This window comes from Schistocerca gregaria, chromosome 2 (assembly GCF_023897955.1).
Source record: "Schistocerca gregaria isolate iqSchGreg1 chromosome 2, iqSchGreg1.2, whole genome shotgun sequence".
Lineage (NCBI taxonomy): Eukaryota > Metazoa > Arthropoda > Insecta > Orthoptera > Acrididae > Schistocerca > Schistocerca gregaria.
The window spans coordinates 373455789-373480529 of record NC_064921.1 but is presented as its reverse complement, the minus strand read 5'-3'; the positions used below and the strand labels follow the sequence as shown (position 1 = coordinate 373480529).

General features: G+C 38.9%; 1 protein-coding gene across 1 annotated transcript in view; it reads left to right on the top strand.

The window, feature by feature from the left end:
* LOC126319897 (SWI/SNF-related matrix-associated actin-dependent regulator of chromatin subfamily A-like protein 1) overlaps positions 1 to 24741 on the top strand; it is a 146309-nt gene that overhangs the window by 57963 nt on the left and 63605 nt on the right. The window contains exons 5-7 of the mRNA XM_049993604.1: positions 7834 to 7968; positions 11534 to 11711; positions 17016 to 17182. Of these exons, the coding sequence (XP_049849561.1) occupies positions 7834 to 7968; positions 11534 to 11711; positions 17016 to 17182 (480 nt within the window). The remainder of the gene's footprint in view (positions 1 to 7833; positions 7969 to 11533; positions 11712 to 17015; positions 17183 to 24741) is intronic.

Genomic DNA, 24741 nt, shown 5'->3' with positions numbered 1-24741 from the left:
TGACCTTATGGTGCCATAGGAGAAGGGTTCCATCTGGTGGTCGATAATGCTTGTCCCCACGGATCTGCACTGGTGGACAACATGTTTGAAGCTGAGGGAATTTGTACAAATGGAGCGGCCAGCTTGTTCACCAGACCTAAACCTGATTGAGCATGTCTGTAATGCACTTGGCAGACTCATTGCAGCCAGACCAGCACCTCACACCATGATTGCAGAGCTGGATATTGCACTCATTGAAGAATAGCCAAATATCCCTCAAGAGCTGGTTGATAACCACATACTGTCCATGCCACACAGGTTTGTAACTGTACTGGCTGTCCGAGGTGATCACACACCACATTAGAGGGCAACAAGAATGACTTTCACTATTGTGGTAGCCCCATGGTGCCTCGCTCTATGTAAATGCCGTGTAAACCTCAAGTAAAGCATTGAGACAGCAAAATATCGTACTCTATCACACACAAATTATAATTGTAACCAATATCTGAATAAAATATGGTACCATCTGTGTATTGTGTATGATATCTCACCTGATCCCCTAATTGTTCTGAGCTGTGTAGATACTGGTTCCATTTTGTCCATGCATCCGTGAACTATGTTGAGTAGGAAGCAAGCGCCCATATTATTATGTCTGACCACTGCAAACAACGTGGTCGAAACAGTGTACTGTCCTCTGCACTTGGAACTAGACTGTGGTTTACGTCAAGCCTTCACATGGGATTTTACATTGCAGATATTGCCAAACCTATCATAATGACTCACTTTCCTACTTGTTACAATCTGCTGCTGGATATGAAGAACTTATTCCTAGTTGACAACACAACAAGTGTAACACCAGGCAGATTTCAGTGGGGCATGGCCGTTCATACAGCCTAAGTAATTCAGGTGGCAGATGGCAAGTACATGGAGCTGCCACATGAATTCCCTGCTCTTGACACAACCATTTGAAGTGCCTGAGGAGGTAAGGCACAACACAGTCCTATACATCAAGGTGATTGACGCCCCCCCCCCCCCCCCCCTCCCCCCGTGTTTTGCAGACCATAATGTTTGGCTCCAGATCGTCTCAAAATTGCAAAGGCAGAGTTTGACAGTGTGATTTATAAATATGTAATGTGGTCTTCCCACAGTCCCTGGTCTTCTTCACTACATTTGATCCCGAAGAAGGGTGGTGTATGGTGGCCTTACGGTGGCTACAGAGCTCTGAATGCCAGAACAATACCGGACAGATATCCAAGTTACTTTGAGTGTCCTAGACAGCATAGAAGTGTGCACACAGATCTGTGTAGCTGAACGAGATACTTGCAAGATAGCAGTCATCACTCCACTTGACCTGTTGGAGATCAAATTTATGACTTTTGGACTCGGGGAATGCTGCTTAAATATAGCAGTGCTTCATTGACTCAGTGCTTCAGGGCCTAACTTTTTCTTTCACTTTCCTGGACGCTAGTTTAGTTCTTTTATCATTGGCAGAACAACACCAGCAGCATTTGACAGAAGTGTTCAAGCGGTTGTGATTCTCAGGTCGGAAACATTGCTAGTACAATCAATTATACCAAACTTGCTGCTGCTCAACAGATCAAGAACTACAAGGACATTTATCAACAGGAACATTGGCATTGGATATCCAACTTATCCAAATTCCAGGGAGTGACGCCATGTTGTGTCATGACGTGATCATGTCAAAGTCGCAGTCATTCCTACCTTTTGTATTCAGAAGGGCCATCTTCAATATGCTATGTGACCTGTGTGACACTGGCATTCATTTGACTACTTGCCTAATAACGAATCGTGTGTTGCTGAGAATACAGAGAGACTGCTGTGAATGGGTGAGGTGTTATCTGAAATGCCAATGGAGTAAGATACACTGCCCCACGTGTCCGATCATGACGACCTATTTCAATCATATCTGCATTGGCAATGTTCATATGTTGCCATTGTGTGACGGCCAGCGTCATACTTTCAATGATAGATTGTTACACTTGTTGGCCGGAAGCTGCTCCAATGGACAACTTTCGCTTTTGTGTCATATTTGGTGATGCATTTTGGTCATCTGTTACACGTCGTGACAGATATGATTCCAATGTCCAATTTCTAGCCCCTGTTTGGAGTAATGCTCCGCTTCCAGTGTGGGGCTGATGTGGTGACATCATGCAGTTATGTAGTGTCATGTGCATGTGTTTACAATTGCACTGCCAGTCATTTCATGCCAGTCACCAGAGGTACCCTGTCTTACATACATGTGTTTTGGTTTCGTTATTCTTTATTATGCGTTTTGTATTTTGTATCTTCCATGCATGTCGTGGGGTTGTATATAGTTTTGAAATAAACCTGGTGTTTTTGTTCCCTGCATGTTATACAGTGTTGAACTGCAAGCTCAGATGATTGAACAAATTAGTGTAAGCTCATTGTGTGTCAGACTTATTTGAATTTCATTGCTTCAGAATTAAAATAGTTACACCATTTTCTGATTGAAGATCACTTTACTTTACCTAAAGTTAAGTAAATCTGTAGGTTTTTTCTGATTGATAACTCCGTAGAATGTGGGCATGAAGTCTCTTATTTGAATTGACCCAAAATTCAAATTAAGATTCTGCATAATGTTAGTGGAGCTGATTTTCTGTAACCATAGAGACCAGTGATAATCCAGTGCAGTGTCACTGCAGCTAGTGTTACTTTCTGTAAGCTGATCAACTATTCCCAAATATGTTTAGATTGTAATTTGAAGATTTGATTTTCATTCTGAGCACTATCAGTAATAATAATAATAATAATAATAATAATAATAATAATAATTGATAGTGTACTTTTCAATGTTATGTCACTTACAGCATCCTTCTTTTCATAAAATATTAAGTAATCTATCACAAATTTATTCCATTACAGTACAGCAAAATCGGAGGTCTTATTAGGTTTGTCTTTTCCCTAGGATTTGCTATTACATTCACTTTTCTTTTCAAAATAATCAATTTTCATTTAAGTATCCAGGAGAGCATAATTAGAAATAAAGGTTTCTGAATTCTGTCTACTTTCAGAAATTCAAATACTGTAAATACTTGAAACTGTACTATATGTACCATGAAATTCATTTGTGTATGAGCTAGCATGGTCAAACATGGACAGATACAGACTGATATTGAAAATTTTACCTTACATCCATGGTTTTATTTATTTTTAACCTCTTAAAATGATGGGCATAGCGATGGACTGTAGCCTCTTGCTTATTTTCGCAGTACGTGTCTGTGAACCTAATAAAGATTTCATCAGGCAACAAAAAATCCTTGCGCAGCAAAGAAAAATAGACGAAGCACTTATTAGTTTTTTGTATTAAATTACTACTACCTAAAAATCATCAGCGAGCACAAAATAAATTATAAATGTATCTTACCATATGTCGTGAAGGTGGCCAGACTACTGAGTGGTACACCCTGACATGACATCACAAACCTTGAAATCTCAGTTGACTATACTACTGCAGATGATGCGTAATTTTCAGTGGGGTCAGATTAAGTAAGTGTTACCTCTGTGTCCATTTTATAGTTTATTGAGGAATGTGACTGTCATCATAACCTAGATGAAAGCCGGGCCTTTTGTCAATAATGAAACTACCATTCTTTGCTGATCTGAAGTGTTAGACTACCTTTAAAGAAATGAATTTTTAGTAGCGTGAGTTTTGGATGTCATTTGTGTTAAGGAAAGCTCCCTGTTCATGGAAAATTTTAAATTTTCTCAATGCCACAACAGAATTTAAAACATTTTGGCAACATGAGATGAATGCAAGAACTAATATTTGTGTCCTCACCTGATGTTAACATTATTCCAGACCAAAAAGCCATTGATATCGTTAGGAGGGTGTCACCTGCAAGTAATGTGAAGCTCTGGTCAGAGGCCGCCAGTAGCACATCACATAGACAGAATTAGAAAGTTTATTGTCTGCTGTTAGATAATTTTTTTTTCAAAATTGGCCTTGTTGACATGAAAGGCATAGTTATAGTTAATGGTACAGCTGTATGAGCAAATAAAAGTTCTTATAAACAGAGCATGATGCAGGTTCCTAGTACACGTATTAGCTGCTATATGTAGGTTACGGGGACACTTGTTTACTCATATATAAATGCTTAGTTACAATGGCATGCTAATAACACTCATTTCCATATTAATGTCATTTGTTTACAATTTATCAATAGTTAAAGTTACCTGAAGCAATGTAAAATACTAGTATACTTATTTACAAATATACATAAATGCATGATTGTGATCATATGATTATTAATACAATTTCACTGATAATTACAGCTCCTCAGGACACAACTCTTGAAAAGCCACACTTCATATACTCATCAACTGAGTTTAATTCATCCTCTTTTAGTAAACTTTCAAAAAAAAATTTTAAACGTGTGTAAGGGAACCAAGTAGGCTGCTCTTGGGAACTTGTTGAAGAATTTCCAGCTCATTTGTTTATAGGTATTCTGTTTGACAAAGTCTTGTGTATGGTAAATGTCAACCTTGTTCCTTGAAACTACATTATCAATTTATGGGGTGCCATTGTATGAAGATGAACAAATGATATTTTTAAAGCGTGAGTAATATCACATTTCAATTGTGTCATCTGGTAGTCAATAGTGGAAAGGCAAAGGTTGCCTTATCTGTAACTGACAAGATATATTTCTTATTGAACTGAATTTGATGTACAGCCCATAGAGGATAAACATCTTTTGTTTGTGTGTGATACTGCATGAGGAAGGGGCTTGTAAAGTAGTAGGGTTAATTAGAGCTTTGACAGTACACATTTCTTGATCGTATGCCCCCTCCCCTCCCTCCAACTGTTGCACTTGTTAAATTATTGTTGCAGCTATTTTTTCTGGTCATATGTGGCCAGGTCAGAGCTGAATGGGAGGTTAATTGCTGATTACAAATATAGGCCTTCAGCTTTGCAGCTACAACATAGGACGAATACTTAAGTCCTGCAACAAAAAGAGCTTTTTTTTCCCACAATTTTTCATCATAATTGCCAATTTCAGGGTGTCAGACTAGTTTCTTGGCAGATTTTAGGGCGTTGGAAAAGTGTCTTTGCCACTTTCAGGGTGCGCAACTTCTGTTGCGAGAACTCACTGTGATGCCATTCTTTTAACTGTTCTTGATTTTGCGATCATGCAGCCAGGTTTCACCCTCAGTCTGTTACATAATCAAAAATTCTTTTGTAACACCAAAATAAATCAAATCGCCTTCACACGTCTCAACTCATGCTTTCTGGTCACTGTTCAAATATTTTAACACCCTTCCAGAGGAATCGCCTCATGTCTAGCATATTGTTAATGATGAAAACAATATGTTCCCAGGAGATGTAAAATATCGTTGCTTTTTAGTGAATTTTTACAGGTCCCTAAGAATCAGCTTGTGGGTAGTATAGACTGTTGCTGGGTCTGTTGGTGTTGTTTGCTGTGCTCTGCAGAGTTCATCTTCAACAGCGAAATGTTTAGTTTCAGAATTATAGAACCAGGATTTTACAGTGCTGAAGGAAAAACAGTTCCACCTTACTGTTTGTAATATGTGTGAATGTCCTGCTCACATTTCCCTTGAAGAAAAAAACCTTGTATTTTCACTAATATGTAACTTGCTTATGCCTTTTAATCTTACATTCTACTTTCAGTTTAAAATAGTTATAAGTGTAGGAAACCTGTAATATTAATACAGTTACATATCAAGGTATAAAACTTTACTGTGGGACCAAATTCATTTTTTAGTTTGAACTGGATGGGACTATACCCAGAATGTTTGAAGTCCCCCCCCCCCCCCCCCCCCCCCCCCCCATCTCTCATCGCCTTTCGATTCCAGTATTTTACAGTTGTCTCTAAGAAAATTTCTAAGGTCATCATGGTTGCTCACTCATCCTTTTAGTGATGTTCTAACTGATTGCTGACTGCTGGGTTGCCACTGTAACTCAGCATCTGTTATTATCATAAATCAAAAGTGCTTGAAACAGGAAAGAAATAACCCTCTGCCTGCTGGTGAAGTTTGAACAATTGCAGTATACCCAACAGAGATGTCCATTAAGAGAGATTAATTTCTGGTTTTGGTATTGTAAGTAGTTCATTGGTTAGGAGAAGGCAGGTTATAATATCAGGAACAAATTAAGTGTAACATTTGCAGGTGCTAGAGGGAAGGAATAGCCACTTCAAATCTTGATCAGACAAGACACCAAGTGCAAGAAAGGAAAGAAATTTGGTAATGGATTCATTACCATGATTCAAATTCTAAAATGACCTGTGCCAGTTCATAGATGCTGATTGGGGGCTAGATTTAAAAGTAGGAGAAAAGATGCAAATGAAATCGAATTAACTGTGTTTGGATGAACTGATCTTCTTTGAACTCTTGTATTTCACATGAAGATTGTAAAGGGAAACATATTTTGTGCTGAGAGAGAGAGAGAGAGAGAGAGAGAGAGAGAGAGAGAGAGAAAGAAAACACCTTCTCTCCCCTGTTACTCCCATTACCTGATGAACAGTCTTGGTCTTTTTATGCTTTTTCAAACCAGTCCAAGGAACTTAAGCACATTTGAGATAGTTTTGTTCTTAACATCAGTGTTGACTTTCACAGAGAGCTGGCTGTCCACATACAAAAAGACTCAATGCTCTTCATAGATAGGTTGATTAACTGTTGTTTTAGGTGGATTGCTGTTGCTGGCTAGCATAAAATGTAAGATTCATCACTATTCAAAGCTCTAATTTGTTATATGCCTCAGAGAACACATACAGACTTATCCCCAATAAACTGATGATGACAACCAACGTGGTCTTCGTATTCTATGGTTGCATTTAAATGATCAAGGCATATATGAGGGTGGTTTGTCATTCATTTCCAGAAAAAATACGAAAATTAACAGGTCATACTTCACCCTGACAACAACTGATTTTCTTTTCCACCCTTGTGTTATTGAATTTCCTCACCTCTAGTGGCTTCATCGGTAATGAGTCAAACTCTACCCTTCCTTCCCTGCCATAAGGCAATCTTAATTTCAAAATGTACTACAAAGTTTGCCGTTTGTGATGACTCCCTGTCATGTCATCACAAAATTGGTTTTGGACAGCTGTGAAGAGCAAGAATTTTTCACGGAGTGCGATGGTCCAATGCTTTCACTTGATTTATGAAAAGTGTCCCTCTTTAGCTCACACAATATGCATTGCAAGTTGTCAGAGAAACAACAGGTTTGTGAGTGTTCCATCACTCAAACCATAGGAGTCATTTTGGCCTGCCTCATATTATAGAATATTATTAGTTTGTCAGGACAAAACCAGAAGTTCGTATTTCCAACTTTTTTCTCTTTACATGATTATTCTTTCCTTTTTTTTCTCTGCTCATATGGCCCAGTATGCAGTGCACTAACTTTTGAGCCAAGGATGTGAACCAAACATGGATCGAATCCTTGAGACAGACTATTAACTTTCAGTTAGCCATCCTGAGTCTAGTTTTAGACAGTTTATGTAGATGATGGGCTGATCCCCAATCTCTGCCTCAGAAAATACAATACATGGTAAAATATGACAACAGAGACAACAAAATTTACATGACTCTCCTCCTTAATTGATGGCTGTCATGATACAAAGGGCATCTGGCCACAGCATTAAATAAATAAATTTTGCCAAATTTTGAATACAGTAGACACCCTACAACAAATTTTGCAAAATTATGAATACGCCTGACCCCCAATAATGTGATAAATTATATGAAAGAGACACTACTATGTTTTTTTTATTGTTTTGTAAAAGGAAGTTTTAATGTTTAAATGTTATTAATAACTCTAACAATAATCTGTTTGTTGTCTTTGTGATGTTGCAGTTTTGGAATATCAAGAAAAGGCAGATGTCTCATAGCAGATGATATGGGACTTGGAAAGACTGTTCAAGGTCTTGGCATAGCCCATTATTACTATTCTGACTGGCCTCTTCTAATTGTCACTCCATCTTCAGTTAGGTATGTTTAATTTAATGTGACATTACATCTGTCATTGTAGCTGTGAAGTAAATTGTACCAATCCTCTTGCTCTTGGGGTGGGAGATGGGCCCTAAATGCAGCACGGAATCGGCAGTGATCAATGACAAGATGATACAGCAGACTCTGGAAAGAAAATGCTGCACTGAAGACATGTAAAGTATATCCATTGGACATGAAGCCTGTAATTGAAAAAAGAGTAAAGATGATCCCCATTGCCAAATGGTATTCCAAGCCTCTGTGGTGACACTGTTGAACCATCACTTTTTGTCAAGTAGCAACTTCTCATAGTGTGGGAAGTGTACAAGACATTCTCCCTACAGCAATCACATGTACACCATGCTGTTGCTCACTTGGAACAACTTTTTAATTACTATTTTCAAGCAATGGATTCTCTTTTCGATTCCTGCAAGAGCTATCTTTTAGAAATTGTAATTGCAAATATTAATATTTTATGCCAAGGTTGGAGCAAAGTTCCACAGTGCCTATTGAAAAATGTACCATATTTTGTGTTTGTAAATCATCTTTTAACAAGTTCGTTTCAGTGTAGGCTCGTGGATCTAAACAGGTTGACTCTCTTGTTAGTTCAGTTGTTTTTCCTGACCTTGCTTTTAGGATTCACTTATAAAATAAACTCGCAGCCTACAGTGCAAAACTGTATACTGTCCTGAAGAATTAGATGTGATTGCAGGAAGAATTTTTTCATCTCTTCAGTCCCGCAGGATTGTCCAGATGATTTCACATTTTATTCAGTGGAGAAAATAATTCAGATAATTCAGACTGTGTTATTCAACTGTATGAATTGAGAAAGGTTATAGTTTTCTGCTGGGTACTAGGTCATGTCTATCCAGGGAAATGAGGAAGGTGAGAAAGCACAGAAGGAAGTTAGGGGAGACACTGTTGAGCCAGAAGGGTATAAACCATTTGGAGGAAGAATGGCTGGAAATGACAGAAGATAAGCTGTGATCAGCAAAACCTACTGTCCGGTTGCAGCAGTTCTTCCAGTTGCAGATGGAATCCTCCAGTTTGTGGAGCCTGTAGATTACACATTTCAGAATACCACATTTTAACTCTGACAAGTTGGCATCAGTAAACTTAATCAAGGACGTGCCATCTGTTTTAGCTGATGACTAGGTGAGTGTGGTCTATATTTTAAAATTTTGTTAGTTTTCCACATTTCAGCCTAAGCTCTTATGATATATGTCTTACTGTGCAGTGCAGCAGTGTAGCTGGTCACCCACTTATAGTTTGGTTGTCAGACAGCCATGTGTACTGCTGTAGTGTGTTAATATTGATATATTTTTCTTTGAGCTGTTTAATGATTATCAAAGCCCTTTTTAAAGAATGGATTATATGTCAATCTTGTGTGTGTGTGTGTGTGTGTGTGTGTGTGTGTGTGTGTGTGTATTCTCATGTAAGAAGTTCTAGGAAAATATTTAATTTTTTACTTGAGGACAGTTTTTAAATACTTCATCATTGTAACCACTTACATCTTGCCAGACTTAATTATTATCTGAAATAACCTCAATGCTGTGTCCTCTAAACAATTCTATCACCACAATAAAGCAAGATCTGCAAGAAATCTTACTTTTAAATTATATTTTTCAATAATTCTTCGTTGTGACTCGATAAGCAAATGGGTGTTAGATTTCTAGTGCTGTAGAGTATTGCATGTATTGCAGTACTATTCTAAGGTGCAGTTCACACAGCTGATAACAAAAGATGACACAGTGCATAGCAATATAGGTTGCACAACATGACACTTATCACTGTTAAACTGGTGTTCCACTGGGATGATACAATATGCAATATGATTCGCAATGGGCTCACCTTGTGACGAGCAACAAGGCAGCATGAATCGTGTTTCAGTGTCAATAATGAGCTCTTCTGAATGTAGTTTACTGTGGTTTATCATTATTTAAAGCTCAAAAAAATGAAAAAGAACAGGAAGTACTGTGTGCTTGCATTCAGTGCTATAAATATCAAACATAGTTCAACTATGGTTTCTTATTCTCTCTCCCGACACAAACATAAATTCATCTACGTCTACATCTACATGGATACTCTGCAAATCACATTAAAGTGCCTGGCAGAGAGGGTTTATTGAACTACCTTCACAATTCTCTATTATTCCAATCGCGTATAGTGCATGGAAAGAATGAACACCTATATCTTTCTGTACGAGCTCCGATTTCCCTTATTTTATCGTGCTGATTGTTCCTCCCTATGTAGGTCGGTGTCAAAAAAATATTTTTGCATTCAGAGGAGAAAGTTGGTGACTGGAATTTCGTGAGAGGATTACGTCACAACGAAAAACGCCTTTCTTTTAATGATTTCGAGCCCAAATACTGTATCATTTCTGTGATACTCTCTCCCATATTTCGTGACAATACAAATCGTGCTGACTTTCTTTGAACTTTTTTGATGCACTCCGTCAGTCCTAGCAGGTAAGGATCCCACACCGCACAGCAGTATTCTAAAAGAGGACGAACAAGTGTAGTGTAGGCAATCTCCTTAGTAGGTCTGTTAAATTTCTAAGTGTCCTGCCAATAAAACGCCGTCATTGGTTAGCCTTCCCCACAACATTTTCTATGTGTTCCTTCCAATTTAAGTTGTTCGTAATTGTAATACTTAGGTATTTAGTTGAATTTATGGCTTTTAGATTAGACTCATTTATCATGTAACCTAAGTTAAACGAGACCTCACACTTTTCGTTATTTAGGGTCAATTGCCACTTTTCGCACCATTCCAATATTTCTTCTAAACCGTTTTGCAGTTTGTTTTGATCTTCTGATGAGTTTATTAGTCCAGAATGAGATTTTCACCCTGCAGCGGAGTGTGCGCTGATATGAAACTTCCTGGCAGATTAAAACTGTGTGCCAGACCGAGACTCGAACTAGGGACCTTTGCCTTTCGTAGGCAAATGCTCTACCAACTGAGCTATCCAAGCACGACTCACGCCCCGTCCTCACAGCTTTACTTCTGCCCGTACCTTGTCTCCTACCTTCCAAACTTTACAGAAGCTCTCCTTTGAACCTTGCAGAACCAGCATTCCTGAAAGAAAGAATACTGCAGAGACATTGCTTAGCCACAGCCTGGGGGATGTTTCCAGAATGAGATTTTCACTCTGCAGCGGAGTGTGCGCTGATATGAAACTTCCTGGCAGATTAAAACTGTGTGCTCGACCGAGACTCAAACTCGGGACCTTTGTCTTTCGCGGGCAAGTGCTCTACCAACTGAGCTACCCAAGCACGACCCACGCCCCGTCCTCACAGCTTTACTTCTGCGAGTACCGCATCTCCTACTTTCCATTCTGGCAGACAGGACACCTGTTGTGAAGACTGACAGGAAAATGCCCTTGTGTCGCATCCTCACAACAGATGGGGCACTCTCATTGTAGAGGAAAGAATTAATTGTTTTAGAAGCTGGGATTAATGTTTCCACATTTGTTTGTGTTTTAGCAGTACTGAAATTTTGTCTCCCGTCTCTTTGTAATTTTATAATTGCACATACAAGTTGATATGACCACATTTATTGATTGTTGCAGGTATCTGTGGTTAGAGGCTGTTCTGTCTTGGTTACCCTCTGTACCACTTCACCATGTCGAAGTAATGAACACTGGAAAAGATTATGTTGGTGATGCCAGAGTTGTGATACTGTCTTATGACCTGTTAGCAAGGCATCACAAAGACCTTAATCTGTCAAGATTTGGAATCGTAATTTTGGTATGATATGATGGTACATAATTTAAAGTTTTATTTGTAAGGAAAAGAACACATACATGTAATAATACTGAAATAGGTAGAACAAATTTCTACTTACTGAGTAAGAGCGAGGTCGTATCACAGTCACAACATATAACCACAAAATTTTTTGTTACCATTAGAATATCTTGACATGAAATTGTTATTTTCAAATTATGGTAGATGTCTTCAATTTAACCAAAACTGTCATTGAGGTCACATGACATTTTGCACTCCCCTACTAAATGTCCTGTAAAGCCATGCATTTTTTGTACCCCTTGAGCCCAGATTGTACACAGCCTAGTTAGTTTTATTCTATAGGGACAATCTGTGCCAAATTTTATTTATGTTGCAAACACACAAAACACTGGTACACTTTCAAGAATAAAGGTGACAGTGTGATTCCAGATTGTCTTTAACAAGTAAGTAATTAGCTCTCTGGCTGTGACCAATTTGAGTCAAAGAAATAAGCACACTGTAGCTGTAAACAGCCAACTAGTGTGTCTGAAATCTATTACCAGAAATGGAAAACCAAAGAGAGAAAGCTGCTCCAACATTACAGTATGCAGATATATGTAAGCAAACTAAAGTGGGAAGTGAATGAGCCACAGGAGTAACCTTGCATTTAGACCTAATTTTGGGTCAAGAAATAGGCCCATGTTTGACATCATTTGAGCATCTCTGGGCTCATGATGCTGTTTGTACATAATTGATTTCCATGCTTTCCCAAACATTATCTGAATTGCTCTACGTCTGGAACTCTCTCTCTCTCTCTCTCTCTCTCTCTCTCTCTCTCTCTCTGAGTTTTGCAAGTATTTTATTTTTAACAATATTTCTTGGGTGGTATGTGCTTGTTTATCAGGTACTAGTTGTACTTTTTTGTGCATTCAGTCTGTTTTATATACTCCCACTTTCATGTTATAGAAATTATTATTTTTGTAATTGCTAGTTTCTGTAATGTTCATTTAGTACCACATTATTACTTATTTGAGGGAACAACTGTTAATACTAGAGACAAATAGCCTGTGAATACTTTGATGTGAAGTTGATGTCTAACACATTACACGTACCTTTCCAGCTCTCACTGAAGAAATATTAATTGTATTCATTATGCTATAACTAATCTCAGTGTTGGTATGGTTTCATTCTCTGTAGTCATAGTTTTTAAAATTTAAAATAGAATGAAATTTTTTGATTATTTTAGATAATATTTGTTATTTTTTTGTTTGAATGAGTAAAATATTTAAAAAAATTACTATGTGCTTATTTGTGCCCCATAAGTAGTGTAAAAATGTTGCAATTTCTTCTCTTAAAATTTTAAAATTGGGAATTTATTAACTGTAGCAATTTTGTAAGGTATGCTGATAATAGTTAAAAGCACACCAGCAGTTTTATGGGTTGCTGTCAGTATGGGCAATGCATGACCATAAACAGTTGGCTTGATTTGTGCTAATCTGAGGGGTCAGTTGTGTATCTTTGCTTTAAATTCAATACATTTTAACACAGAACTTGAAACACTTTCTAGCATTTAAGTGAATTATCAAAAAATAGAAATAAATAAGCACAGTGACTGGGTAAAATCCGAGGGATTATTATATGTTGATGAAACCAGAATGTTACATTTTAAACCAAATAAATATTTATTAAATCTTTATTTAAAAAAAAGTTCACGCAAATGACAATAATGCACTCACATGGATTGCATATTTAAATTAAAAAAATTAAACAGTAATTAATTATGCAGTACGTCATGTGAACAGACCATTGAATACAGAAATGAGTGCAAGCAAATTTCATTTAACTACCCAATAATTCAGGAATGCCCCTGCAAACATTCGAAGTCCGAAAGCACATTCTTCCCACTATTACTTGCAACGTAAGCTAACATTCATTGTACTGAATAGACATTTTCAAAAAACATCAAGTCTGTCAAAGACACAAATTTACATATTAACTGCAGCAAATTGTTCACATCTGCCTCAAATCCTGTAAGGAAGGTTAAAAGATTGTGTAGTCGCTCAAAATCGATCACCGTAAACACGGTCAAATAATGTAAGCCCCATGATAACCTAGAGTCCACTCAAATATTAAAGTATTTAACTCGCATTTGGATGCTCGGCTGTATAGTATTTTGACCAAAACACACTCATCAACACCAACAAGAAACCACAAACAAAAGAAGCTGCATTTCCAAGTGCTTGCGCTTCAATTATCTTATAAAAATAAGACACATTACTGAATCCAAATTAGTTACTTAAACAATGACCACAATTTAAATGTAAATTCAATTACAAATACATACATGATACTATAAAACAACATTATTGTGGTCATTTTGCAACATCTCATTGAAATATCAGCTCAGTATTAAAGTTATGACAAAGTTCAGAATGCTTGTGTGCATCCAGTTCTGAAACTCCACAAAACTTATGGGAAATTATAAATATTTATGAAACATTAAATTTTGGTTACTCATCGACTAGGAATATTAGGTAAATATCTTGGAAACTCATGCCTTCATATTACGTGTTACAGTGGAGGATTAGTTGCATTGGCACATTTGTATATAAATTTGTAATAAACTTGTCCATAGCCTGATTTGAAATGTAGATTGTTGTGGTGTTTAGTGAGATCATCAGCTTCCATATGATGCAGCATATGCTTGTAATTGCCTCACTGGTTTAATTGTTACTGATTTTATAATATGTCATAATTAAAACCAATATTAACTTTTGTAATATTCATTCTGGAGTTTTACTTGCCTCTGCAATGAGGTAATCTCATCGCTGGAATTTTTCTGGTGTACTTGGTTTTTCTGTGCTGAGTGTGGGTGTGTAGTGTAATTACATTGAAAATATAATTTCATCATAAGTTTCATCCTTTGTAGCTGACATTGTCTAATCCTCCTTTGTCAGTGTGCACACTATCGTCTCAGGGAAAAACTGTTATCTGGTCTCCTAGCCAATTGGATGCCTTGCATTCCAAACCCAGCCTGGCCTGGTTACTCATTTATCCCCCCCTTGACTGGTTATCCGCACTGTTAAATATGTGCCAGTGTCTGCCATTGTGCAAGCCAGCTGCTTATAATGTCACAAGTTTTGCACCTGCATCAATGTCAGGTTTGTCAGAGACCAAGCTGCAGCTCAGCTGGTCAAAGATGGGGAAGAAATCCACCATATCCCCTTCCTTTTAAGGAACACTACTGGCATTCAGCTTATGTGATTTTGGAAAATATAAATCAGGAACACCTGGCTGGTATATGAATTCCACAACTCCCAAAAGTGATACCAGTATCTTAACATTGTATCAGTTCATTCATTGTTATTAATGACGAGTTCTCTTAGAGACAAGTAATTCACACACCTCTTGTGCTGTTTCGGTTAAAAATTGTTGCTATTGGTGCTTTTAATTATAGCAGTTGAATTAAACCAGTGGTCAGTAAATTGATACAGTAACATCAGCTGCCAATAGTCTCTAAGAAAATAGTGCTAAGCTGAAAGCAGTGGAGATTCATGATCACATGCCAGAGAGACAGGAAGTAAGGAAATAACCTGGCTCTATAAAAGGTATTAAAGTTTCTTAATAAAATGAATTTAAACAAGTACATGTATCAGGTGAGATTTAATTTTTAAGCCATTAATGTAGTGAGAAGAAAGTGATAACTAAGTACGAGGGTCAGTCAAAAAGTAATGCCTCCTATTTTTTTTTCTACGTTTAATTGTCAGGAAATTTAAATGCAATTACATAGGTTGAAAACCACAACATTGAGGATCATTTTGTCATTTTTCAATGTAATCTCCGCCCATCTCTACAGTTTTGGTCCATCTTTGAACAAGGGCATGTATCTCAGCACGGTAAAAATCACAGCTCTGCTTCCTAAGCCATTGACGCACGGATGTTTTGACGGCCTCCTCATCATCAAAATGAATCCCACGATGAGCTTCTTTTAGTGGCCCGAACAGATGGAAGTCTGATGGTGCCAGGTCAGGGCTGTATGGGGGATGAGGCAAAACTTCCCATCCAATTTTGACAATCTCGTCAGAGGTGTGACGACTGGTGTGTGGTCTTGCATTGTCATGCAAAAGAAGAACATCTGCCATTGATTTTGTTGGGCGAACTCGCTGAAGACGTGCTTTAAGTTTTTTGAGGGTTGTGACGTATTGAACAGAATTTATTGTGCATCCCTGCTCCAAAAAATCAACCAGAATCACACCCTCTGTATCCCAGAAAACTGTTGCCATAACTTTCCCTGCCGATCGCACAGTTTTGAATTTTTTCTTCCTCGGCGAGCTTGTGTGACGCCACTCCATTGACTGCCTCTTTGATTCGGGTTCAAAAAAATGCACCCATGTTTCGTCCCCGGTCACAATTTTTTTCAGAAACTCATCTCCCTCCAAACGGAAGTGCTGCAAGTGTTGGGAGGCTATTGTTTTCCTTGCCTCTTTATTCTGATCGGTTAACATTCTTGGAACCCACCGTGCACAAACTTTTGAGTACCCCAATTGTTTAATAATCGTGATCACACTGCCTTTACTAAGAGAAATAATGCGACACACTTCATCTGCAGTCACCCGACGGTCACCACGAATGATGTCATCAACTTGCTGAATGTTGTGTGGAGTCACTGCACTCACCGGCCTGCCGCTCCGCTTTTCGTCAGTCAACGGTGTTTGCCCTTCAGCTTCCTTACAATGACGAATCCATCGTCTAACAGTGCTGACATCCACTGTCACAACACCATACACCTCCTTCAGTCTTTCATGAATGCGTATGGGCGTTTCACCTTCTGCATTCAAGAATTCAATCACACAACGCTGTCTCAAACGAACATCGATGTCGGCCATCTTACAAACTTCTGCTGTGCTGCCACCTGTTGACACAGAAAGTTACTATTGCAGTGGATTGCAGAAGAAGGTTTGAGGAATGGCGCCAAATTCAAATTTTTCACTTAACTTAATTTTTTTAAGTAGAAAAAAAATGGGAGGCATTACTTTTTGACCGACCCTCGTATAAATATAAAATACTACCAATCAGTAATATTTAAACTTTGTATCCAGTTTTAAGTAAAGAGAGTTAGTTTCTTTCCAGTTGCATGGTTCCTTATTTGTGATGAATCTCTCTTTATGCAGCTTCCCATGAGTAGAAGTGTGCATCCCTGTGTGTTACCATCTATTTTGTATCCTGCTTTCCTCCAGCAACAGAATTACATAGATTTCTGAATGCATGATACGTAACGTATCTATGTTTTTTTCCCACTAATTATGCCTTTTATTTTCCACCTCTTAGGATGAATCACATTTTTTGAAGAACATAAAAACAGCTAGAACAAAGGCAGCATTATTTGTAGCTAGGGGGTGTAGAAGAGTAGTGCTGCTAAGTGGAACTCCGGCACTTTCCCGACCATGTGAGCTATACACCCAGATTGCTGCCATTGAACATAATGCATTCCCAAGGTAGATATGCTACAGTGTCTTTTGATAATTGAAACACTTGTTATTTTTATGAACTTCCAGCATGCTGGAATAATTTCAGGTCAGAAACTTCTGTTAATCAGCACAATTAAAAGCCAGACAGAGTTGCAAATTTCACTTTTTTTATTTAATTGATGACTAGTTTCAGGTCTGGACCCATTTTCAGATCATCCTAGAGGACAGAAAACCAGATTTACACTCACGTACAATGCAATTATTACTTAATTTTTAAGCGCATGCCTGAAATGCAGAAAATGTCACTTACCTGAAAATGCAAAAACCATGTATATATATATATATATATATATATATATATATATATATATATATATATATATATATATATATATATATATATGTGTGTGTGTGTGTGTGTGTGTGTGTGTATTATGAAGTGCAAATGAACAGTTACAGCAAGCACAGGTAAGTGGTAGTCTACTATTCTCGCTGCTATAAGGAAATCTTGGGAAAGGGGGCATCCAATTAGGACACAGGAACCCTTTTTTATTTATTACAGTATTCTCCGACCTTAAAAAGTATGACAATTAATACAATAACAGTACAAGTCAACAATAAAATTAATGCTTTTAAAGTTTTTACCAAAAACAGTTACTTAAAATCACTGAACAGGAAAATATAGCAGCACCACATACAATGCATTTAACAAAGTTGTATGACTGGTTGGCCCATAAAAATCATTAAATGTGAACCACAACATTAGTATTTTTAAAAAATAACAATAAGGCATTAAAAAATTCTTCATCACTTCCAACCCTTTACAAATATAAAAACTTTACCATAACAAACGTTACAAAATATATCAAGATAAAACTGTTGTTTCTGACATGTTCTGCGTAAAAACAGAAATTAAAACTATAAAGTTGTTTTTCACAAAGCGCCAAAAATGTACTTGCCCTCCTAGGAGAACACATAGTGTAAACACACTCGTAGGCATATAGGGTGGGAGTGGGGCTGTAGAGGGAGGGGAAAGGCAATAAGAGATAGATTGGGGGGGGGGGGGGGGGAATGGAAGGTGAGGAAATGGGTTGGAGGAAGGAGGGGGGAGGGGTGGAGAAGCATCAAGATGAAGTCAAATCGACAGCATGGCAAGAATGGAAATGATTTATTATCAGTAGCAGAAAAACAGACGTACTGAAATTGGACTGGAAATGACTGTTTGCCATTTTTATAATCAAATAAATAAGAACTACTATAGACTAACAGATTCAATAGAGAAAGCATACACCATATGTTACTCAGAAGTATCCAATAGATAGTATATGCTAACAAAAAGGAACAGAAACCATATTTTTTTTAATAATTTAGGAAGACCACAAAATCAACCAGTAAACAGAGCTTCATAATCTACAACACACATCATACCACATATATAGAGTAAAAGTTCAACAAAAACAGAAACCGCATCCAACCAGCAGCATCCTATAGGCACCACAGACAATAGTGCATCCTGAGATCAAAATGTTATACTCCTCAGTAAATCAGCAACGGAACAGAAACCGAACTCAGTGGCATGACAATCAACCTGGGGAACAAAATTTCACTATGAGAATATAAGAAAAGGAGAGCTGAGTAGGGGGGGGATTGAGGAGAGGGAGGACCAGGTGTACAGGAGCTTGTGATCAAGGGTTGGTGGCAAGGGAAGGGAACATGAACTATACATCATTTTGGAACAGAGCAAAGAACTTGCTAAACTGAAAATTGGCTTGTTTGTTCAGAATTCTGTCCAGCTCCTTTATTTTGCTCTTCAAAATCTCAAGTTCTTCCAAAATATCCAACTGCATATCTTTTTATGCATGCTGCAAAACCATCAAATGTGTTATCTTTAATACCAACCCGGTGACCACTTTTTAAATGCTTTCCAAACATAATCCTATTAGAGCAGCCCACATGTTCTTTAAAACAGGTGACAAACCTTCTGCCCATTTGTTCAATATAAAATGATTTGCAGGATCTTCATTGTAACTTATATATGCCTGACGAATTATATTTACCATCCCCCTGACCCCCACCCCAATTGCTGAGCCTATGTTTCAACTTACACCTTAGCTGCCCACTTGTATGGTATCCTATCCTAAATCTTTTTGGGAAGGAGTCCCCTATATTGCAACATTAGGTACTTTTTTGTATGATATGTCCACGGTGGTTTTATCTGCCTGTCCTTTCTGCACAAAAGGGAAACCAGCAATTCCTTACAACCATTAGTCACCACAATCTGCTTCAAAATGTTTAACTCTTTTATTAACTTGGTTCTCATTTAGAGGCAAACTCGACAGTCGTGCTACCATAGTATGAATGTAGGCTACCTTATGTCTAATGGGACGAGTGGAATCAGTGCATAGTGTAGCATTAGAGTGGGTTAGCTTCCAAAAAATAGAGAAGCCAAGACTCTCATCACTTTTCATAGTAAGATGATCCAGAAAACTCAATTTCCTATCCACTTCAACTTCCAGTGTGTACTTAATCTTCGGATGCTGCTCATTGACTGGACACAATCTTATAAGTTCCCTTCACAATCATGACAACATCAACAACATTAGACTTTTCAGGCTTTCCCTATGGATCTGTTGCAAATACACTTCTCGTGTTGGCTGCCAGATCGTATTCTGTAAATCGCACAATATTTCATCGATGCGACTGCTAGACATCCTCGGATGGTGTTAGTTGCTGCTGTCACTGCAGGATGTGACTGATGATAATCGCACGATGGTGGTGAAATTTATGATGCCAGGAGCAGGTAATACACATGTGTGGGAAAATGCTTACAGTTAAAGGAAAGCAGTGTTCCTAGTGCCTCCTGACTGGAGCCACAGAAAGATCTTCCTTGCATGCACTGTGGGCAACGACTATGCTGCTGACGCTCCTGTAGTTATAAGCCGAATTAAATCTCAGCAGTGCATTGTGTCAAATCATGAAACAGAAGTTATTGTTTTCCCTTTTTTTGATGTAATGGCTGCCAATGCTGGATCCAGGTGGCACTTAATTGAAAACCTGCATCCCTCTAGTATTGTTAATATTGTCTGCTCTATGGATATTTACAGCTTCCTTTACAACACAGTCCCAGAAATATGGTGTTGGGGATAAAATTTCAGTCTTTTCAGAAAACACAGTGCCTCATGTTCAGCAAATTCTTTGCTATCACTGATTTTTCAGTTTTCCCAGGCATGTATGATGATGGTGTTCGACACAACATTCTTGCGCGACTCGGCATGTAGTTCCATATAAGATTTATCCACATTGGCATGGGATCTTACACTTGCCATGTTTCCTAAGGCCTAAGCCATTTTAGACAAAGCACAATAAATTCCTCAATTTTGCTGGTGGCTGAAAAACACAATTGATGTCATGCCTTTTGAGGATTCTCTCTATTCTTGAGGATATGCTGCGAAAAAAGGGCAAGGACACCATTCCAGTGGATGTCTGCGCATATTCGTTTACATCCCTGCTTTGAATTTGCTTAGAATGGAATGTGTGGTGTATCTATCTGTCAGAATAGCCATTCTGTTGGAATATCATTCTTAGATATTGTAGCTCACCTAATAGACTGTTGGCATCTCAGACCACAAGTGCTCTGTGCACCAAAGAACGTAAGACACTATCACATTGTGCAGGGTGATGACAACTTGTGGCACGCAAATATAGCTCTGTGTGAGTTGATTTGCACTAGAGACTTTGTCCCAGTGCGCACGATTGGCTTACTTTCTGACGCAAGACATCCAGGAGTGCTAAATGCCATCATTTTCCACTTCCATTGTGAACTGTATATTCGGATGGAGTGAGTGCAGATGCCGAGGAAACACAGGTAAGGTCTCTGTTCCTTGGAGCCACACCACAAATGTATCATATACGTACCACCGGAAGCAGGAAGGTTTGTGACTTGGAAAGTGCAGTGCTTTTTCCGCAAAGTCTTACATAAAATTGTTGGCCACCATGGGAGACAGAGGACTTCCCATGATGACACTATCCACCTACTCAATATACTGTACACTGAATAAAAAATAAGTTGAGGTAAGCAGATGTTTAAACAATGCCACTGTGTCTTTCTCAAACTGGCTGCTGACAAGCTCTTAAAAGTCCTGCTGAGATACTTTCGTAAATAAATATACAACGTCAAAGCTAACCAAAAGATCTGATGGTTGTAGCTTAAGTGTCTTCAAGCAACCTGTGAAGTCCTCTGAATTCAAGATATTGTGGTCATTCTTTGCTTGTAAGAGGCCCAACAGTGTAGTAAGATGTTTGGCCAGAAGATAGGTAGGAGCTCCAATGTTGCCCAGTATCTTTGGTAGGCCGTAGAGTTTTTGGGAAACTGCAGCCTGTTGGCATAAGCTCTTAATGACTTAAAAAGACCTCATGTTTATCTCTGGATTTTGGCATTTAGATCCTCTCTTAGCTTGCAGTAAGCAGGATCGTCAAGCTGTGCCTCCATCTTGCTGTTGTATTCAGCTTGTGGCAGAAGGACGGTGGCGTTCCCCTTGCCATCAGGTAAAATGATGAGGTCTTTGTCTGCTCTCAAGTCTTGCAGAGCCTTTCTTTCTGCTGAACTGATGTTAAACTTCCTTAGTGGGGCTCGTGTTAAAATTTTGAAAGTGCCCCTCCTAATCTCTTCTGCAACTTCACTGGACTGCTTCAAAATTGCTTGCTCTTTGCCAGATGCGACACCTTAGACTGAAGCTGACTGTGATGGTATTGCATAGTTCAGACCTTTTTTGAGCACTGCAGTGGTCACATTGTCCCGGAGGTGAGGTTAACCATGGTGTGTTGGTGTGGCGTATTTCCTTCTTGCTATTGGGCCTCGAGATGAGTATACTTTGATATGTGGCGAACCTTGGCTTGTTGTTTTGACCAGATGCTATGTCCCAGTGTACCATCAGATTTTCTTCTGACCATGACATCCAGGAATGGAAATATGTCATTTTTTCCACTTCCATTGTGAACTGAATATTTGACCACCTGATTGCTATCTGACTGGTCAAATCAACAAGCCAAGCCTCAACAAATTTCAATTTTTTTCTTGTCTCGAGAACCCAGCCCCAAGAAGGGGTTGCACCAGGTCGATGCACTAAGTTTAATCTCACAGATAGAATCCTGGACAATGTAGCCATTGCAGTGCTCCAGTCTGAGATGTTATACCTGGCATAGAACAGGCAATTTTGAAGCTTTCCATTGACTTTGCAGAAGAGATTAGGAGGGACATCTGGCAAATTTTAACACGAGCCTCACGAAGAAAGTTTAACACAAGCTCAGCGGAAAGGAAGACTCTGGAAGACTTGAGAGCAGACAAAGACCTCACTATTTTACCTGCTGGCAAGGGGAAAGCCACCGTTCTTCTGTCACATGCTGAATACAACAGCAAGATGGAGGCATTGCTTGATTATCTTGCTTATAGCAAGCTAAGAGAGAAACATTAAGCCTTCTCAAGAAGAGTTCTAATACTTTTTAAGTCTTCAAAACCCTGTGCCAACAAGCTGCAGTTACCCAAAGGCTGTACAGATTCTGAAGATACATAAGGATGGGATAAACCTTTGCCCAGTACTGAGCAACATTGGAGCTCCTACCTATTTTCTGGGCAAATATCTTACTATGCTGCTGGGACACCTCATAGGCAAGTATGACCACCATGCCCGGAATTCAGAGGACTTCACGGGTTTCCTGAAGACACTCAAGCTAAAACCATCAGATCTTTTGGTTAGCTTTCACGTTGTATCTTTATTTACAAAAGTATCTCTGCAACAATTGTTGGGCTTGTCAGCAGTCACTTTGAGAAAGACACTGTGGTACTGTTTAAACATGTGCGTACCTCACCTTATTTCTTATTCAGTGTCCAGTATTTTGAGCAAATGTACAGTGTCGCAGTGGGAAGTCCTCTGTCTCTCATGGTGGCCAACTATTTTAAGCAAAACTTTGAGGAAAAAGCACTGCAATTGGCAAGTCACAAACATTCCTGTCTTTGGTGGTATGTACACCATACATTTATAGTGTGGCCCCACAGAATTGAGACATTACCTGTATTTTTCTGGTATCTGCACTCACTCCATCTGAATATACAGTTCACAGTGGAAGTGGAAAAGGATGATATTTTACCATTCCTGAATGTCACGGTCTACAGAAAAGCTGGTGGTACACTGGAACATAGTATCTAGTCAAAACAACAAGCCAAGTTTCAACAAATACCAATGTGTAATTGTGTTTTGGCCCAGCCGCAAGAAGGGAATGCACCATGTCGATGCACCAGATTGATCTCGCAGATAGAATCCTGGACAACAGAGCTGTTACAGTGCTCGACAAAGATTTGAACTATGCAACAAGATGAAAACAACAGCAAGATGGATTTGCTGCTTGATGAACCTGCTTATTGCAAGCTGGCAAACGGGCAAAATCCAGAGGTGGGGGGGGGGGGGGAAACAGGTCTTCTCAAGAAAAGTTATTGTTCCTTCTAAAATCTTGAAAAGCCTATGTCAGCAGGCTGCAGTTCCTCAAAGACTGTTCGACCTGCCGAAGATACATTGAGGCAGCTCTTCGCCCAGTAGTGAGCAACATTGGAGCTCCTATCTATTTTCTTACTAAACAATTACATGTTGGACCTCTCATAGGCAAGTACGACCACCATATCCGGAATTCAGAGGACTTCACAGGATGCCTGAAGGCACTTAAGCTACAACCATCAGATCTTTTGGTTAGCTTTGCCATTATATCTTTATTTATGAAAGTATCTCTGCAGGACTTGTTAGGGCTTGTCAGCAATCAGTTTCAGAAGAACACGGTGGCGTGATATAAACAACTGCTTACCTCAACTTATTTCTTATTCAGTGTACAGTATTTTAAGCAAGTGGATGGTGTTGCCACGGGAAGTCCCGTCTCCCATGGTGGCAACTATTTTAAGATAGACTTTGAGGAAAAAGCACTGTATACGGCAAGTCACAAGCCTTCCTGCCTCTGGCAGTATGTAGATGATACATTTGTCGTGTGGCCCCATGGAATAGAGACATTACCTATGATTCTTCGACATCCGCACTCACTCCGTCCAAATATACAGTTCACAGTGGAAGCGGAAAAAAATGTTATTTCCAATCCTGGACATCTTGGTCAGAGGAAAAGCTGATGGTACACTGGGACATAGGGTCTATCGCAAATCAGCTCACACAGAGCTATATTTGCGGGCTGCAAGTTGTCATCACCCAGCACACTATGGTAGTGTCTTACACTCTTTGGTGCAGAGAGCACATGCGGACTCAGATGCCGACAGTCTCGCTAATGAGCTAAAATACCTAAGACCGGTATTCCAGCAGAAGGGCAATTCCAACAGACAGATACTCTGTGGATCCTGCTCTAAGCAAATTCAAACCAGTGAAGTAATCAAATTTGCGGAGGCATCCATTGCGATGGCGTCCTTGCCCTTTTTTGGCAGCATGCCTTCAAGAATAGAAAGAATCCTCAAAAGGCACAAGATCATGTGTTTTTTTGTGGTGCCATCATAACTGAGGAATTTATTGTGCTCAGTCAAAGACGACCTTGGCCTAAGACGA